Raw genomic sequence first — 19,187 nt, forward strand, 5'->3', positions numbered from 1 at the left:
TTTGCAATTCAAGCTTCATTGATTTGTCATGCTGAATCTTTTTTCCAACATAGAATTTAAGAGATAAGTACCTGGAAATGAAGGTAGAAGAAGTAAGTTTTCAGCAGTTGCAGCAGTAACAAAATCAGCAGAATAGCAGTATTTAGCAAGTCTGAACCAGACCCGTTAACCCAGATGAACAGTGACAGTAACTTGAGGGAAAATTTCAGATTTCAAACCGAACAATATCCACAAACAAACAACGGACAGATTCTAGAACAACATTTTTTTTTTAGATTTTTCAGTTTCTTTCCTATTTCAAATTCAGCTTCCTGATTTTCTGTTTCTGTATTTGTATCTGTGTCAGATTGTGTGTGTGTGTGAGTGTTCTCTTTTGGTTTCTTTTCTGTTTCTTTTTCCTCTTCAAAATCTAAATTTGTCTCTCCTCACACTCTCTTTTTTTTTTTCCCTCAAAATCTGATCTAAATCTGATTTTTCCTTTGAACTCCTGATTTTCTCTCTTTCCTTTCTTTTCTGTCTGAAAAAGGCTCTCTTCTTCAAATCTGATTTTTTTTTTCTCAAATCTCCTGAAGTCTGTCCCTTAAATCAGTCCAGCTCCCTCAGGGATATTTATGCATGACAATTTAGTGTTTTACTATTGTTTTGTTATTTTCTTTTTCGTCAAGCACTTTAATAATTAGATATACATATATACTACATATTAATATAGCCATGATACTACAAGAAATTGTCTTAAAAAAAAAAAAAAAAAAGCCCGCTAGGCCCGCGAAGCCCACGAGCCCGGCCCGTTAAGCACAGGACCATGTGGGCTTAGGCCCGTCACGGGCCGGTTCCACCCATTAGGCCCACGAAGACCGGGACCGCCAGGCCCGGGACCGCCAGAGCCCGGGACCACGAAGCCCGGGACCGCGAGGCCCGGCCCGTTAGGCCCACTAAGGCCCGGGCCCGGGACAAAATACAGCCTTAGCTCCCTGTATTTATACAGGGCTGGTCCTATACTCTTTTAGTGCTTCTTGGACCCTTTTCTCCTTTTAAAATCAAAAAGTTTCCATTAAAACTACTTTTGAATACTTTAAATCCTATTGAGTGCTATTATCCTGTTTTTCAGCAGCCCATTACCCTTTGTTTCCCACTATCCTATTAAATTAAAACCATTAACAAACCACTTTCAGCCCACTATTATGTCACATTACCCTTACTGTTTTATCCCAGAAAATGTCCCAGATTTCCTACTGTAATTACTGTTATTACTGCCTTAAATTCAGAATCTAACAATACAGATTTTAAAATCTGTTTAAGCAGCTATAACCAATCCTAAAGTTTTGGACTGAATCCTAACTAAGAATGTAACCTTCTAACACAATTACATCTAATCAACATTTGTAAAATTACACTGAATTCAGAACTAACATCATAACAACATATCAGTGAAATCATTATAACAATTCAGACTGGACTTAAACATTGAATCAAGATCAAACATACACAGGAGCATTGTCAATATACTGACAATGCCCTGTTCAGAAAACAATATATACACACCATTGACAAACTTTCTGAATTATTAAACGAGAATCAATTAATTGGGAAGAACTAATTGACTGAGTTCAATGACAATAAACAATTCCAAACAGATAAACAGGGTATTACAAACAGCATTAATGGCAATAAGAATTTACAAAACAACTAATCGACGAACTTAATCGAGTCGATTACACATATTATGAACATTCATAAACAATAGAAACAATAGTATAATTCTGATCAAATAGACGAGTATGAGACAGTATAACAGAATTGACTAGAAAATCATGAAAAATTAAACAGACTAATGAAACAAACATAGAATACATGTAGAATACACATAAGAAACAGAAAAAATACCTTTGAATCCTTCAATTTTATTCGGACTCGGACTCAACTTGGATTCGGACTTTGTTTGAAATCAAACAGACCTTAGTCGAAGTATTTTCCACTGAAAATACTTCGACTAAGGTCGATTAAACCTCAATCTTTATCTAATTTGGGCAAAAATCCAAAAGTCTGGTATTTCTAGGGTTTTTGAAGGTTCGATTTGGGACTTAACCATTTTTGGTCAGATTCGGGGGGGGACCAAATACAAAACACGGGTGAGGGTAGCCTAGGGGTCATTTGGTGTCAGTTTAGAACAGATCTGAGTTTGTTCTTGTTTGGTCCGAATCTTCAAAAGAAGATTCGAGAAGCTCGGAACTGATTCGAGCCAAACAAACTTCAGATCCATAACGAGGCATGCTAGGGGGTACTATGGTGTTATTTTGGAAGCCATTGGAAAGGTTTGAGTTTTCAGACCCACCTTCGATTTAGTTTTCGAAGAGTTGGGGTCTGATTCGAAGGAAACTAAGGTCAGATTTGTGTAGAGGATGTTCAGGGGGTTCTAGGGTGTTATTTTGGTGACCGGCGGCGTTGATGCCGCCGGGTTTCAGGCGGTGGGATTCTAGGGCGGCTAGGGTTAGGGGTGGGGTTTGAGGACGATGATGAACAGTGAGAGGAGGGGGGGTGTTCAGTTAGGGGCCGGGGTAGGGGCTTGAGCCTTATATAGGGGTGGGGTGGATTGATCTCATCCGTTGGATCAATTAAGATGCACGGTTGAGATCAATCCACTTATCCAAACGACATCGTTTGATTTAAGTTGGGGAAAGGGGTCAACCCGGGGTTGAAATGGATCGGATTTGGGTGAATTTTTAAGACCGTGGGATCAAGATGGATGAACGGTTCAGATCTAGTTGCCCTTAAACGTCGTCGTTTCATTTATGCAGAAGCTGAACTGGACCGTTTGATTGCAATGAATCAACGGCTCAGATTTGAGGTATCTCATGCGGCGTCGTTTAGGCTTGTTCGAATTGGACCGGACAGGGGGATGTTGGATTGGGCTGTGGGGGGGGGGGGGTAATTTGATTTGGGCCTGGATTTTAATCCAGGTCCAATTTTTATTTTACAACTTATATATTCTTTTTTTTATTCTATTTTATTATTTATCATTAAAAAATCCTAACAAAAATTATAAAACAATTTTTAACCTTACACAAAAATATTAATCACTTCATAACAACTATTCAACATACAGATAAAACATTAATCACACAGTGGAATATAAAAAAAAATAGAACGAAATGCATATTTTGGTGATTTTATTTAAATTATCTTTCAAATACATAATTAAATCCTATATGCATGCAACATGTATTTTATTTTAATTTTCATTTTATTATGACAAAGTAAACATTTACGGACATAACACAGATATTTAACACCACGCAAATTCAAGAATTACACAGTAAAAGAAATTTATTTTATTTTTTGATTTATTTTGGAGTAGTTTTCGTAAGGCAAAAATCACGTGCTCACATACCCATTAACAAAATTGGCAAATCGAGGCCCGAACCGATAACCCAATAGTAAAAAAATTCTAAACCATTATCGAACCATTAACCCAATAACCCGATACCGATAACCCAATAAATAATTAACGGTTCGGGTTATCGGTTTTACCCGATATATGCCCAGACCTAGCCCAAATAAGGTACATTTCCAATTATGGTAAGGAATTCTATTAGTACAACTGTATAACAACCTAGTACGGACTCGTACCATTTCGTACAAATCTTATCCTATAATTTATACCCCGACACACGTGTTCTTGAGAAATTTTTCCTTTTTCTTGAGTGTCCTCGAAATTGTACTACACTCGAGGCAGATCATGACGGGTCCCTGATTTACTTTTCAAGGTGCGCTCATCTGGGCCTGGCTTGATTCTTACTTTGATCTTCCAGAACTCGGGCTCGGAGTATAATCAAATCTTCGAAATCGGGTTCTCCGATTTCTACCGTATACAATAATAATTTTTGGGGGCTGTTAGTTTGAGATTTTAAAACTATCTAGAATAAGATTCAGTTTTACATCATTTTGTTATTGAATATTTGCCTACTATATTTCATTTAATATCTTTTTATTATTAGAAACTTACGTGAATGGATGCAATTTTATCACGTGAATGTACTTCACATGTTTCGGACACAAAAAGTCAAATATTTTGATAGAAATTTAGTGGAGCAATGTTTTAATTATGAGTGGTAACGCAGCAGGCAAGGCAGAAGGACAGAGTTGAGGGGTCCAAAAATTTCTCATTAAATTTACCAAGGTCATCTTTGTTTGTTTTTTTGATTTACCATTCGGTGTCCGGTACTCGCATTGGAGCCCGACTATATTGGAATTCGCACCGGGTAGGGCCCCGTTTGGGGGATAACGCTCCATATCAAGAATTTTTCCATACCCAGGACTTGAACTCAAGATTTCTGGTTAAGGAAGAGCAACCCCATCCACTGCACCACATCCTTTGGTGGTATCAAAGTCATCTTTGCACAAGTTCCTAAAGTGTGACAAAATTTATATACCCGTAACAAAACTAGAGTGAAGTACATAAATCGCCCTCTAAGTGGATAGCCTTGAATTTTTTTCCTGTTTGGGTAGAATTTCAAGTTCGATAAGTATTGCCACTTGCTTGCCCCATGAACAACACTTTTAAATTTTAATCTTAAAGCTCTGCCCATGGGGCAGACAATATCGTAAAAATTGCACGGGGCACCCTATTTGGTCGCCCCCATTTAATCTATACCCATTTTTTAAAAAACTTTTAACGTGTACCTACTTTTTAAACAACTTCAACCCCCTTTCGCCTCCTCCTTCTCCTCCTCAAAGTTATATCTGCCTCTTCTTTCTCAAACTTTATCTTCTCCCTTTTCTGCAAGAAATCTGTTACCCTACAATGAGAATGGATAAGCCAACGAAAGCAACGAAAAAGAGAGCTGATATCTCCTACCACCACAATTACTGACAACCAATGCTTAGTAAGACGAGAAAAAGTTCACTTAATGTCACCTTTACTACATTGTTCAAAATAGGCAACAACTTAGTATATAACTATAACATCATCGAGCTGGTAATTCAGCAATGTGGTTGTCATTAGCTTGACAATTGCTCATTACGTAATATGGAAGATTAGTTACTCAGTGACGTGTCATAATTGTATAATACTAGCAGTTAACCTTCATTTTCTCATTTTTCAGTTGTAGAAACTATTTGCTCAGTGGTTGGATTTGCTTTTGATAGCAAGAAATTTTCAGAAATAGCGGAAACCATAAGCCAGTTACAAAACAAAAACTTCAGTTACAAACAAAAACTTAACAAAAACTTCAGCTCTAGAGCTGAAGTTCGCCAGTTACAAAAACAAAAACTTCAGCTCTAGAGCGGAACTTCAGGCCCGGCTACTAAAATGCTGAAGTTTTGCGTGATTGCCTTTGCTACTTCAGCCCCGTATGCTGAAGTTATGTGAAAAAAGCGGGCACACTTGCAATTTTTTTGCAAAGCGGACACAAGTTAAAACGTGACACAAAGATCGGGTATAGATGCAAATGACCGAAAATATCACCCAAAAAGTATCATATTTCTATAACTTTTTGACAAAACTATACTATTTGTGCAGATTATCCATAGAATTCCCTTTTAAATTTGAAGAATTAACCTGATTAGCTGTCTACTCAATTGCTTAAATTAAAAATAACCGATAAGAAATATAATATTATATAAAATTTATATTTAATATATGCATAATCGTATATAATCAATGTAGAATATATATATAAAATTAGAAAAAGTAAACAATGACTATTTGCGCAAAGATCCATTTAAATTTAGGACGAGGGCCCAAACCCAAATTTCCATGTAATGGGCTGGGTGGAAAACAAACAAAAGAAGCCCAATCCTAACCGCTGTTTTTTCCGTAGATTCTTGCCAAAACCCTCCTCTGTCGCTAACTTGTTCCTCCTCCTCATCACTTTTGGCTTTCTGCAGCGAACTCCCCAGTATCTCTTTTTCCGGCGGTATCATTGGACTTTAATTGCTTAACCTGCCGCGGCCATCTTATAAATTGTCAGTACCATGGCGGAGGTAGAAGAAAACCCTAATATAGTAGTTGCAGAAGAAGAGTCAATTAAGAAGAAGCGAAAGAGAAAGAGAGACAAGAAGAATAAAATGGCCATAGAAAAAGAGACGAAGAAGGAAGAAGAAAGCGAGGGCAAAGAAGAAGAAGAGAATGAGGAAGAAGAGCAGCATAATGAACTAAAGGAGGAGATTAAGAAAGAGATGAAGAGTGGTTCCGGTATTATGACTACGGAATTGTTTTCTTCTCTTGAAATTTCTGAGGCCACTATGAAGGCCATCAACGACATGGGCTTTCAGCACATGACTCAGGTAAATTATAAGGTTTTGTAGTATTTTCATAAGCAGATATTAGCAAAGTGAAATACTTGGCACTATGGTGAGATATTAATTTGGAAAATGGAGAATTTACTAGTAATAAATTGAATGATGTTTCGGCTATGTTGATTCAGTCTACTGAGTGTCCGCTATCAACAAGATTCTCGTTCTATTGCTGTTCAGCTGCACCCGTTGCCAGTTGCTTGAAGTGCAAATTTATCCAAAAAATCAGAACTTGAATAAATAAATCTGTAATGATTGTCCATGAGGATCATTGCCGTTTGATTTATGTGTCTATTTTGGCAAACTGAATAGCTAACATTCGTTCTTTAATGAACATCTGGATCTTAATTGTTTCTCTTTGCTGTTGAAGATCCAAGCCAGGGCAATTGCTCCTCTTCTGGAAGGCAAAGATGTCCTTGGAGCTGCAAGAACTGGTTCTGGTAAAACGCTTGCATTTCTGATACCAGCCGTGGAGTTGTTGTATAATGTCCGTTTTACACCTCGTAATGGAACTGGGGTTATTGTCATTTGCCCAACAAGAGAACTGGCTATACAGGTAAAGTACCCAGTCTTCCCTGCCTTTCCTTTTTCTTTTGGTCTTTTGGCTTTTGCCTTTTTAAAATTGTTCTTTTTTTTGTGTGGTGTGTGTGTGTGTGTGGTGGGTGGGGGGGAGATGTGCTAGTATGCCGTTTGTAATATGGCTGATCTCCTTTGCCTGCATGCTTCTTCTGTCCTAACAAAATGACCTTCTTCCTCTGTTCGATATGTCCTTAAACAGACTTGACTTCTTTTAAATGTAAATATCCACATTTCAAACTAATATAAACTGATACTGCTTTAGATTATTTTCGAACTCGACTTTGACATCTTAATAGCTAGGAATTAGTATTTTCACCTCTCAAAACATTTTATAACCAAAATTGAATATGATAATCCATTCAAACATTTTACTCTTCATACTGTTGAGGCAAATTAGGTCTAGTTTATGGGAGAATGAAGTAGCTTGTTTCTAGTCTTATCAGTTAAAGATAATTGAGTTGATTACAACTTACATAGAGGAAAATGGAATAGCCTTAAATTCTTAGCATAAACGAGTTATTCTTCAGCGCAATTGATCCTATAACAGTTTAAAATCTCTTTTGCTGACTTCCTGTGAGACTAATATAATCAGTGGGAAGTGGGGTAATGACAACACCATTTTGTCACACTTCACCTTTGTCCATTGTTAGATTGTTCATAGCATATAGCCCAATTTTTTTACTGCATACAGAACTGTTGCACAAATCCCGTTTCTTGAAGATCATACATTACTATCACAAGTTTTTGTTTGTTTGACTATATTGAATTTGTTCTTTATCAAAAACTATATTGAATTTGTTTAAGTAAACTATGAAAGTACTTCATTGTTGCCCATTCTAGAGTTTGTGTTTCAAGGCTGACTTACAGTTTTAATGACTCAGACGCATGCTGTGGCAAAGGACCTTCTCAAGTATCATTCGCAGACTCTCGCCTTGGTTATTGGTGGTTCAGCAAGAAGAGCAGAGGCAGAGCGTATTGCAAAAGGGGCTAATCTCTTAGTAGCCACCCCTGGTCGACTTCTTGATCATCTTAGAAATACCAAAGGCTTCATTTATAAGAACCTAAAGGTACTTGTATCTTTCAACCGGCTAGTTATTTATTTCTGATGTCACTTCTTAGTATGATATCAATTAGTGTTCTCAATTTCGACCTATGATATTTATTCATATCTTTTACTTGACCCGATCTTTTTCAAGCATGGATCCAAGGGTCGATGTGGTTTCTGAAATTAGTGCCTAAACTTGCAGTGTCTCATGATTGATGAGGCTGATAGGATTTTGGAAGCGAACTTTGAGGAAGACATGCAGCAAATCATTAAACTTCTACCAAAGCAGGTATTGTTACCTATGTTATTAGTCTTTTGAACACTATAGCTTTGTTAAATCGTTATCCACGATGATAGTCAATTTTAAGATTAAAATAGGTACAATTTCCTGTATTAGGCCTGCTTAATGATTTTAATTAGAACTAAGTAGTGTACAAGCAGGCATTTGTTTGTCCTTGTAAGTTCTCAGTGATAGGATTTTGGAAGTTCTTGCAGTAATGCAGCCTTACATTTCGGCTGCGTACAATAGACCCTTGTGGTCCGGCCCTTCCCCGGACCCCGAGCATAGCGGGGGCTTAGTGCACCTGACTGCGTTTTTTTTGTAAGTTCTCAGTGATGACTTTTCTCTACATTAAAATAAAGAAACTCATGGTTGATGTAAATGGTCTTAAATCCATGCGCATGCTTTATTTGCTATTGGAGTTACGCGGAGTTTTTTTTCTTTTTCCAACTCTTTAACTACCAATATGTGCAAAACCAGACATGACTGGTTAAAAAGCTCATGTATAACCCTTTTCCTAGCTTAATTTCTTGACATTATTACTCTGAAAATTGTGTTTGCAGTTTCTATATCTGGTAGTTCATTGCATGTCTTGTTTCTCAGTTATTCTTCTTATCTTATTATCAACTGTTGATGTATTTGTTATTCTGGGTTAACTAATATGGTAGCTGCTCTACAGGGGAGGCAGACTGCTCTCTTTTCAGCCACACAAACAAAAAAGGTATTCTAAAGCCTCAATTTTTTCATAGTCCTCTTAGCTGAAAAGCAAGTAGTAAATTCCTACTTTCAAGTGCATGTTTCTTAAACATAATTTTGGAAATCGAAAAGAGAAATAAGAATCACCATTAAGAGTCTACTGAAAGTAATTCTTGTCATGTCATATATGGTAAAAACTTTTTTCCTGAATGAAGCCCCATTAACTTGTGAGAATTAGGCTTTTTGTGTTTTTTTTGGTGAAATATAAATTTATGATGATTTGAGAAAGTGAAAACGATGGACAGCAATATATAAAGCTCACTGAGGGGCTCAATCGTTCATTGTTTTCAGGTTGAGGACCTTGCTCGCTTATCTTTGGACAAACCTGTCTACATTGATGTGGATGATGGGAGGAGGAGGGTATATACACACTCATATTTTTTCCTCCTAATATTTGTTTAATGTTAAAATCATCTTGTAAGTCTGTTTGAGTATATGGTGCAATTCAGGTTACAAACGAAGGGCTGCAACAAGGATACTGTGTTGTCCCAAGCGCTAAGAGATTTCTTCTCCTTTATTCATTCTTGAAGAGGAACCTGTCAAAGAAAATAATGGTTTTCTTCTCATCTTGCAACTCTGTCAAGTTTCATTCCGAGCTACTTCGCTATATCAAGATTGAATGCTGTGATATTCATGGGAAGCAAAAGCAGCAAAAACGAACTTCTACCTTTTTTGAATTCTGTGAAGCAAAAACAGGCATCCTGTTATGCACGGATGTCGCCGCACGTGGTCTTGATATTCCTGCTGTGGTATGTTGCTTCACCTCCTTGCACCCGTTACCAGTACAGTCCTTGGTCTATTGGCTGGAATCTGTATATGAAATCGTGGGAGAGTGAATTTGTTTCACTGTTCTCCGATTCTTTTCTGAGGTTTTCCGGTGTTGGGGATTTTTTTTTGTTGGTGCTCATTCGTTCTGCGTCAATTATCTTGTCGTGCTATCATATGTAGTTCTCTATTTTATTGTTTAACTGTTATTAGAAGTAGAATTTTTTTACTGTACAACTTCTAAAGTGAGAAAAAAACAGTGACATGTTCCTCATAACTAGTTGAAATATATATCTGACAGCTCTCTCCCTCTGAAAGATAGTAATGGGAAGTATTGATTCTTGTTATGCCTCTCTTTCCAGGATTGGATTGTGCAGTTTGATCCCCCTGATGAACCCAAGGTATTAAACGCTTTACTTCAAAGTTGGTTACGAAGGGAGAAATTCTCGTTCCTTATGATTTGATATGCAAACCTTTACAGGAGTATATACACAGAGTTGGTCGAACAGCGCGCGGGGAAGGTGCTAAAGGAAATGCATTACTATTCTTGATTCCAGAAGAGTTGCAGTTTCTTAAGTACCTCAAGGTCTCTTCACAATCACATTTTTATATTTACAGAATTACAAAACATCTCTTAGAATTCTAAACGTGTCATCAGAAGCATTGATTTGAAGTAGGAGTTGTTGTACTTGAAATTTGAAAATATGTTTACGCGAAATATGCTTAATTTTATCTGGTAAAAGCTCAGGCTAAAAGTTGGAGCTCGGCAAACTGATATTTACCATTTTGACAGTTAATTTTTCTAGAATTTTTTTGGCATTTCTTTAAAACTGTTTCCTGATGACTTCGTGTTGTAATTGAGTAGAGCAGTTGAGTTCTTTAGTATATATAATTTTGTTAAATTGTGAGTTTGCTTTGATAGTCTAATGTGCATATATGCATGTGCTTTTACGACAGGCGGCAAAAGTGCCTGTAAAAGAATATGAATTTGATCATAAGAAGGTGGCCAATGTGCAGTCACTCCTGGTAAATCTGTGACAGCTGCTTGTATTATTTATTTATTTATTATTTAGACAACTGAGTATGTTTCTTATAGCTTATGAGGACCTTGGTGTTTAAAGAATGCAACAATTTATTTCAGGAAAAATTGGTCGCAAACAACTATTACTTGAACCAGTCAGCTAAAGAGGCATATAGGTCCTATATACTAGCATATAATTCTCATTCCATGAAGGAAATATTCAATGTTCACCGACTTGATCTACAGGTATGTGATCTTGCTTCCTTTTCCAGTGTTGTGGTGGATACATTCTCATAGACATGTAATATTTAAGAAATAAGATAACAGATGACTCTAGTTATAAACTATAAAGACTTTCATTTCAGTACAATACCTTTTTAAATAAGGTAATATGGTTTCATCAATTAGGATACAGAGAGATGAAAGAAAGACATGGTTATTCTGGTGTGTATGACGTATTTATGTCCGCTCATAACGCGCATGTAAACAGTGAAGTTAGGCTAAAAGTCAAAAAGTTGTGAAGTTAGGCCCCTTATAAGCACAATGCTTGTACAGCAAAGAGATATGAATCTTGAAATTGTGGCGTAAGCAAAAATTTTGGACAGAATATGCAGAAAGAGGACAGAATATACAGAGAGGATCACATATGCTTTGCAGTAAAGAATAATAACATGGAGAATATTTACAAACTCTCTAGCTAGACTTTGATGGTAAAGGTAGGGTGGACCTGTCGCTCTAGGGATTGATTAATCAACTGTTTTATGGTTTCATACAACAGGTTATATTTTCCTGATTGAATAATTGAAACTACTGACATTTACGCCCTCCGTTCCAATTTATGTGAACCTATTTGACTTGGCACGGAGTTTAAGAAAAAGTAAAGATTTTTGCAATTTGTGGTCCTAAACAAGGCAAAAAGGGCCCCAGAGTATTTGTGTGGTTATAAAAGTTTCTCATTAAGGGTATAATTGTAAGTTAAAGCTAAATTGTTACCAAATTTAGAAATGGGTCATTCTTTTTGGAACGGACCAAAAAGGAAATAGGTTCACATAAACTGGAACAGATGAAGTAATACTCAGTGGCGTACACAAGATTTTGTATAAGCGGTGTCACACTTAAGAAAGTAAACAAATTTATAACATCAAACTCGGCGGATAAACTGTCTTACATGCACTCGGAGAAACATATGGTGTGTAAAACATTTAGAATACTATTAAAAAAATATTTAAATTCTTTTTCATATGGTATGTAAAACATTTAGAATACTACTAAAAAAAATTAAATTCTTTTTCTTGATTTTAAATATTTTTCCTTAATAATGAAGTTTCCTTAATTATAAAAAGGAAACAAATATCTGGTCGAATCACATAGTATCATTTGCTTACTTAGTGACGAAAAAGTAAGAAAAGTTATTAGAATTAATGCAGACTCGAACCCGCGACATGCACTAAGCTAATGAACTATGCTGCCACTGGGCTGGAGAACCTCACTTTTACAAGTGGTGTCACTGTAATAATATTTAAGCTTCTATATCGTTTTTAATTTTTCATTTAAGATATATTTAGTGAATTTTTTTTTACGAAGCGGTGTCACGTGACTCCGCTTGTAACCATGTGGATCCGCCCCTGGTAATACTAATACATATCCAAAGTATGGTTTCTCTAAGCCATATGAAAACCATAACTATTTTTTATCTGTGCTCATCCCTGGGAGGAGTATTTTGTCATACTTATTTGCTTGAGCCAATAATCTTGTTACTGTTGGACCTGGCTGAAGTTATATTTGCATTTTCTTTGAATTAGGGTATTTATGTTACATGTATAACGCCTTTAAAATTTCAGACCTACATTTTCCCTTTTAAATAGTGTTAACCAATTCAGGTCTTCTAACTTAAGGATGAAAAGGAATCATTTAGAAAGTGGTACTGCCTTCCTGTACCTAGTAATAATTTCAGGATTGCTTCGTTATTTTTGCTCTAGTTTTTTGTCTCTGATTTGATTTTGTATGGCACTCTTTAGTGTTTAAGTTGCCTCTTACTCTGTTGCTTAAGTCTGAACTGGTGGGATGTGACACGTAGGGCATGCCATATTTGCTATCTGCAATTCAGGATGTTATATTCTACGCACTAATTCCAAATGCTGGAGCTGCATTTGTATTTGACTTCTAAAATAAGTTAAAGAGTTACTATGATCCAGAAAGTACTAACGGATAAAATGGTGATTGGCAGGCTGTAGCTTCTTCGTTCTGTTTCTCTAATCCTCCAAAAGTACACCTCAACATAGATAGCAATGCATCCAAGTTCAGGAACAAAAAGCGTAAAGTTGAGGGAAGCCGAAATGGGTTCAGTGATAGCAATCCTTACGGAAAGAAAGGAAGTGACGATACGAGGCAGTTTGTAAGATATTAGGAGATCATATGCAGCAGCAAAGGTTTCTGCACCAGATGCATGTTAACATGTATAATTTTTCTCTAATGTACTTTCTATGTGGAAGAGTTCATAGTTGAAGCATTTTGCTTTGTTATGGCTATGGCACTTCGAATTTTCTGGATTAGGTCCACATTTTTGTCCTGCCATTGCCAAAGAGAATCTTTTCTTGTTTATTTATTTTGTTATGAGACGAACGATTTACTTATGATAAAGATTGATTATGGCGAGGTGGGTTAAATTGTTTTGCTGTCGTTTGCTTAATCAGCTTATTACTGAAAAAATATGGTACAGGTTGTTTTGTTTTATAAAGTGTGGCTTCCGAACTTAGTAGCTTATTTTTGGGGTATTATCACTTTTAGCCTGCGTCAGAAATTATTTATATCTGATAGCCGAAAAAGTGTATAAATTTTGTATATAACATGATATATATATATTTTATAAAAAATTTTTACAGCGTCATTGTTCCCTTGTTTTTTTCTATTTCTAAATTTTGACCGAACTATTAGAGAAAAGTTGCAAATACTGAGAAAATAGGAGGAAGTCTTTCTTTTTAAAAAAAAATAATAACAAGTTTTACCTTAATGTTTTATGTCATTAACGATAAGTTTAGTAAGATTATTAAAAAGTTTCTACATAAATTTAGTTAAACAATTATCAAACATGTTCTTTTAAATTGGAAATTTCATGCTCAAGGTATTTTATTTTATCCTCTACCCAATCTTTCTATTACAATTAATCCTCCAGTGAATTTGAAGGAGCTTCATGAAATCAAATTCACAGCGTGCACTGAAGAGAAAGTGTCACATTCTTATTGAACTATAAAACAGTAAAAGATGAATTAATTTTATCATTTCAAAAGGAGAGTTGGTTTGTTTTAATGCTGTAAAATCTTTTTACCTTTCATTATTGTTACGTGGTGCTTAACATTGAAAAAGGAAAGGAAAATAAAATCATTCGAGTTTGATATATAGCTGATAACCCCATAAATTACTGATGTCTTCTCTTTAATGGTAAAGACAAGGTACGGATAAGAACTCAAAAAACACGTGGTTAATAAATTAAATACTTAAGACGGTAATTTTTTTATGTGGTCCTGCTCCTAAATGAATTTTTAAAAATTGTGTAAGTAGTCATCCACGAAACAGTGTGTGCATGTTGATTTTGTCAGTGTTATTTCTAGAAAAAATCTAGTAGGCTTCAATGCCCTTCCAAAAGAATAATAAAAACCAATAATAAATCTGCCCCATGTGAAATACAATACCGTAGTCTACCATTGTGTTGGAATACATCGATCTCACTCTTTGATTTCTCAGAAAGATCTGATTTCTCGGCAAGATATTCATACAGAAGAAGAGAAGAAAAGAATTGACGAAGAAGAAGAAGGAAAGAAAGGATCAAAGGTTTTGGACAAAATAATTTCGGACAAAATAAAGCTAAGTCCATTCTCTGATAAGCCATGTGACAAGTCACGTGACATCATCTTAACCAACAAATCAAATGATGAAGTTTTTAATCTGAATCGTTCACTTCTCACATGCACACATAGGCTCACGTGCTGAAGGAATATTAATTAGTTACATTGTTAGAATTTAGCTAGTAAAAATAGGATAAGTATACATAATTCATCTAGGTAACTAATATCTGTATAAATACATAGTCCTCTTGTACAGTAATTCATTCAGAAATACACAGAAATTTTCACAATCATCTTTCTCAATTTTCTACAATTGGAAACAAGATAAAAAAATACATATAAGTCGACCGACATAAAAGATAAAAACAATAAAATAATACCCTTTTAATATTAATTAATAAACAAAAACTTCCTTAGCCTCTAATTAAGACTTCTCCTTCATCCCAAAGCAAAATCTAAATAGACAAACTAATTGGAGTACTCATTTAAAAAATATTATAGCAAAATATAGTATTTTATTAAAAATCAACATTGACCAAACACTTGTTGTACACGTCCACGTACTGGCACACGTTACTTGAAACCATTACTGACCAAATCCTTTACGAAACCATTTAGTACAAAGGTCAAAATAGGAAATTCAACACCATAGGTACTGTATCCAACGAACCCAAACCCACTAGAGCCATTAACCGCCAACTCACGCCTCCCCGCGCAACAACAACAATAATAACAACCCAGTATAATCTAATTCAGTATAATTTTATTAGTGGGGTCTGAAGAGGATAGTGTGTACGCAGACTTTACCCTACCCTAAAATAGAACGGCTATTTCTAAATAGACCATCGACATCCTGTTTGGGGTGACTCGAATTCACGACCTTTCGCCCTGCAACAACTTCCCACGCAAGTAATTTGGAAAAGAAACAAAAGTCGGCTCCTAAAAACAGAGTGCTGTGGTTTCCCAAAATTGTAAAGAAAAGGAAACCAACTTCACCGCCCACTTAATACCCCAAGTAGTAAACTTGTGGCGGTGTTTACTGTTGGCTTCTTTCTTATTAATAAAATAAAATAAAATAAATTCCCCCTGTGGCTTCATTTCTTCATTCTTTTCTCCCAAGTTAGCGAACTAAGTAATCCTACTTCTTCTTGGATTTGGATTTGGATTTGGATTTGGCTCTACAATAACTATATAATTCTCCTGTTTTTGTTGCTACAATTTACCTGCGGCCATTAACAGTTTTTAGGTTCAAGTTTTCTCGGCTTCTGCTCCACAGGTTTTGAGTTCAAAGGATTCGAGAATGTGCTTTTAAGTCTGTCTTTTTCGTCTTGACCCTTTAATTTTCTAAGCAAGTATTGATTCTTTCTGATTTTTTTACATTGTGAATATTCTCTTCTCCTTACTTTACAATTCTGCATTGGTTCTTTCCTTAGCTCGCTTCAATTACATTCATTCAGAATTTGATTCCAATGCTTACTTATTGATTCAAATTCTCTACGAAACAGTTAGATTTACCAAATTGTCCTCCCTCGAATAGTTTTTCTTCTCTTGTTCGAATAATTTTACGATGGAGAACTTTGTGAAACCTCAGTTCTTCTCTCTTCTTCGTGGGGAAGCAACAGTTCAAGATTACCCTAATAATCACAAGATTTTGGCTCCTCCCAATATGTACCAGCCGAAATTTGAACATCAATCCGCTGAATCTACAAGCTCAAGCAGTGATGACGTGCAAGATCCAGAAGTTTCTGATTCAGAGAGTTCGGTTATTGGCTCAAAATATCAAGAAAAAAACACCGGTTTGATGAGAATTGATGAGGGCGATAAGGTATACGGAATTATCAGAGAAAAGTTTATGTCAGGATTGGGTGCTTTTGGAGCATCAACGCAAATTACGGCAATTCATAAGGAAACTTGCTCTAGTTTCACAAAACAAGCAAAGCTTCAATCCTTCCTTATTTTTTCCAAAGCTGTGGAGAAAAAATGCGGAGGGAATGATGCTTATGTGAAATATGCTTGGTTTGGAGCTTCAAAAGATGAGATTAACAACATATTTTCACATGGTTTTGTTCATTCTTCGAACAATGGAGCTTATTCTCACGCCATATGCCTTTCTCCAGACAATTATCCTCTTGATTGGTACTTGAAACTCATCTTCTATTGCACTTTCTTGTTTTGAGGTATTTGTTTCTTTTCCTTTTAGCTGATTTTTGATTTTTTTTTGGCAGTCTGCAAAATGCTGTTGCTGATAAAAATGGGGTAAGGCATTTACTGCTTTGTCGTGTGATACTGGGAAGAAGTGAAGTTGTGCATCCTGGAACAGGACAGTGGCATCCGAGTTCTGATGAATTTGACACTGGCGTTGATAATTTGCTTTCTCCTAGAAAGTATATTGTGTGGAGTACACATATGAATAGTTATGTGTTCCCAGAATTTATGGTCAGTTTCAGAGTCACCTCTCATGTCAAAGGTGAGCATACTTTACAGTACCTTAAGCATAAAAGAGAATTAGTTATGTTAGAGGATTTTAGAATATTTAGAGGATTGTGCTAGATTGTTAATTATGGTCTCATTTGTGCAGAGTCTCAAAGGAATGGAGTTCCTGCTAAAAATCCAAATTCACCTTGGATTTCATTTCCTGCACTGATTTCTGCTCTATCAAAATTCTTGCCGCCTCACACTATCAAATTGATTACGAAATATCATAGTGATCATAAGGTATGGGCTTGAAGCTCTTTAAATTTTCTTTTTAGTATATGTCTATATATTCTTTTGTCCAGTTGTTTATATCTAGTTCTGTTTTTCAGGAGAGGAAGATGACGAGGCGAGACTTGATTCAGCATGTGAGGAAACTAGCTGGAGATGACTTGTTAACTTCAATCATCAAGTCCTGCAAGTACAAGGTATAACCTATATCAGAGCAAATGTTTGTTTAACAAAGTGTGGCATGAGTAAATATTACTGATTGTGTTTGACAATGTAAGCACCTAATTCACTTGTCCAACCCTGTATTACCTGATTTTATCTATTCCTTGTTTGAGTGAAGTATTCTGTTGACTGGAAAGAAGTTGCAAATTCTGCTTTCAGGATAATATTAGTCCCTTTTACTAAATGATCTCACTTTAGGGATAAGGTTGTTCATGATCTACTTGATGTTCCTGATATTCTGCTTCTCTTTGTTGTTCCTCTAGTAGAGTCTTGCTTTCCATTTCACTTACTTCAATACGAACTCATGAACTTTTGGCTCCAGAAATGATCTATCAAGTTAGTCAAGTGGTTTTCAATGAAGTAACTTGTTTTGGATTACTCATGTGGGAAGTTAGGTCATCCTGACTGCTATGAAGTTTGTCCTTTGCTTGAATAAATGGCTTCTAGTTGTGAAGTGGGGAGGTACCAAGTAGTAGTCCCAACATAGAGGATATTGTGGTAGTTTAGTATAGCCATGTAAACTCTGCAACTCTCGTGATTGCGCAGAAAAAGACCTAAGGCTTCCTAGACAGACTAAGGAGTGGAAGGGAGCTTATTCAAGCCTTAATGATGTTCTTATATATAGGGGACTCCAGTTTTAGTTACTTCATCCCTTAATTTTTCTTTAAACGAACATTTGACATATTTTTGCTTGTTCCATGATCTAGTGTTTGAAAAAGAATTTGCTGCCAGTTCTACATAGCCTAGCAACGTATAGCATAAGGTTTAAATAACCTGGAGTCCACATAGCTTATTCCCCTTCAAAAACATCCTGAAACTGATATTATAAGTTATGCCTAACAGTCAAAACTAGGATGCCCTTGTTAGGTTTCGCACAAATCATTATGATGATTAACTAACCTGTTTGTCCTTAACTTCTCGCAGCATAATAAAGGATCAACCGGGATCTCATCCAACGTCAGCTCAATTCACTCTGGACAACGAGATGGAAAAAACTGTGCTTGCAAAAAGAGTTGTTGAGTAATTTTCTTGAAGAATGTATGGACGGAAGCAGAAAGAATGAAACGTTATAAGATCAACATCCACTAACCAAAGCTTAATGTGACACAAGGATTAGCTGCTGCTGATTCCTGGGATGAAAATGATATCTAACAAATTAGTCTGAGTAGCCCAATTCCCCTCTAACCTGGGTTCCTGCATCTCTTCACACGCTGTTTTTTGCTTTGTAGCCTCAAAGTTATCTTAAAGTAACAGTGTCTCCCAAATGTACTATATAGTTGTAATAGTTACCTGATCAATTCTTGTTGATGAAAATTGCTATATCCAATTATTCAGGCTGCATCATTTTCTATTATCTTTTGATACAGTCCAATATCTGCAAAGAGTGGCTATGGGCATTGGCCACCAAGACAAGTACAATCTATCTCAGAACTATCACAATTAGTAAAAGCCAAAATTCCTCAGTTGTTAGTATATTGAACTTGGATTGAGGAACTGAATTCCAGTTAATGCTCCAAATTGGCCAAAATAGCAAACAGTGGTCGACTGGGGAACTTTGTATAGTGTGGAGTCGAATCTTCCAAGCATCTTAAAGTGAAATTCAACGACGATGCACCTAATATTCATCTTGGGTTCGAGAATTAATTTGGACAGATTATCGTATTCTTCCTTACTCCTAAT

At 36.0% G+C, this 19,187-nt stretch overlaps 2 protein-coding genes across 2 annotated transcripts; both read left to right on the forward strand.

Moving 5' to 3' along the window:
- Nucleotides 1-5,825: 5,825 nt before the first annotated feature.
- LOC107806417 (DEAD-box ATP-dependent RNA helicase 27) lies at nucleotides 5,826-13,406 on the forward strand. Its single transcript, XM_016630572.2, has 12 exons — nucleotides 5,826-6,285; nucleotides 6,665-6,850; nucleotides 7,755-7,940; nucleotides 8,121-8,207; nucleotides 8,878-8,919; nucleotides 9,246-9,314; nucleotides 9,404-9,703; nucleotides 10,082-10,120; nucleotides 10,201-10,305; nucleotides 10,677-10,745; nucleotides 10,861-10,986; nucleotides 12,968-13,406. The coding sequence occupies exons 1-12, from the start codon at nucleotides 5,974-5,976 to the stop codon at nucleotides 13,145-13,147; spliced, it is 1,701 nt and encodes a 566-aa protein (XP_016486058.1). The 5' UTR covers nucleotides 5,826-5,973; the 3' UTR covers nucleotides 13,148-13,406.
- Nucleotides 13,407-15,552: 2,146 nt separating this feature from the next.
- LOC107806418 (putative inactive poly [ADP-ribose] polymerase SRO5) lies at nucleotides 15,553-18,848 on the forward strand. The gene is made up of 5 exons (XM_016630573.2): nucleotides 15,553-16,718; nucleotides 16,808-17,049; nucleotides 17,161-17,297; nucleotides 17,387-17,482; nucleotides 18,432-18,848. The coding sequence occupies exons 1-5, from the start codon at nucleotides 16,150-16,152 to the stop codon at nucleotides 18,525-18,527; spliced, it is 1,140 nt and encodes a 379-aa protein (XP_016486059.2). The 5' UTR covers nucleotides 15,553-16,149; the 3' UTR covers nucleotides 18,528-18,848.
- Nucleotides 18,849-19,187: the final 339 nt, after the last annotated feature.

Source organism: Nicotiana tabacum, chromosome 6, assembly GCF_000715075.1.
Source record: "Nicotiana tabacum cultivar K326 chromosome 6, ASM71507v2, whole genome shotgun sequence".
Lineage (NCBI taxonomy): Eukaryota > Viridiplantae > Streptophyta > Magnoliopsida > Solanales > Solanaceae > Nicotiana > Nicotiana tabacum.

Coding starts and splice junctions, on each gene's coding strand:
- LOC107806417 (XM_016630572.2), top strand. CDS start 5,974: ATGGCGGAGGTAGAAGAAAACCCTAATATAGTAGTTGCAGAAGAAGAG. Junction 6,851..7,754: donor CAAGAGAACTGGCTATACAG/GTAAAGTACCCA, acceptor TTAATGACTCAG/ACGCATGCTGTGGCAAAGGA. Junction 10,121..10,200: donor ATCCCCCTGATGAACCCAAG/GTATTAAACGCT, acceptor AAACCTTTACAG/GAGTATATACACAGAGTTGG.
- LOC107806418 (XM_016630573.2), top strand. CDS start 16,150: ATGGAGAACTTTGTGAAACCTCAGTTCTTCTCTCTTCTTCGTGGGGAA. Junction 16,719..16,807: donor GACAATTATCCTCTTGATTG/GTACTTGAAACT, acceptor TTTTTTTGGCAG/TCTGCAAAATGCTGTTGCTG. Junction 17,483..18,431: donor TCAAGTCCTGCAAGTACAAG/GTATAACCTATA, acceptor AACTTCTCGCAG/CATAATAAAGGATCAACCGG.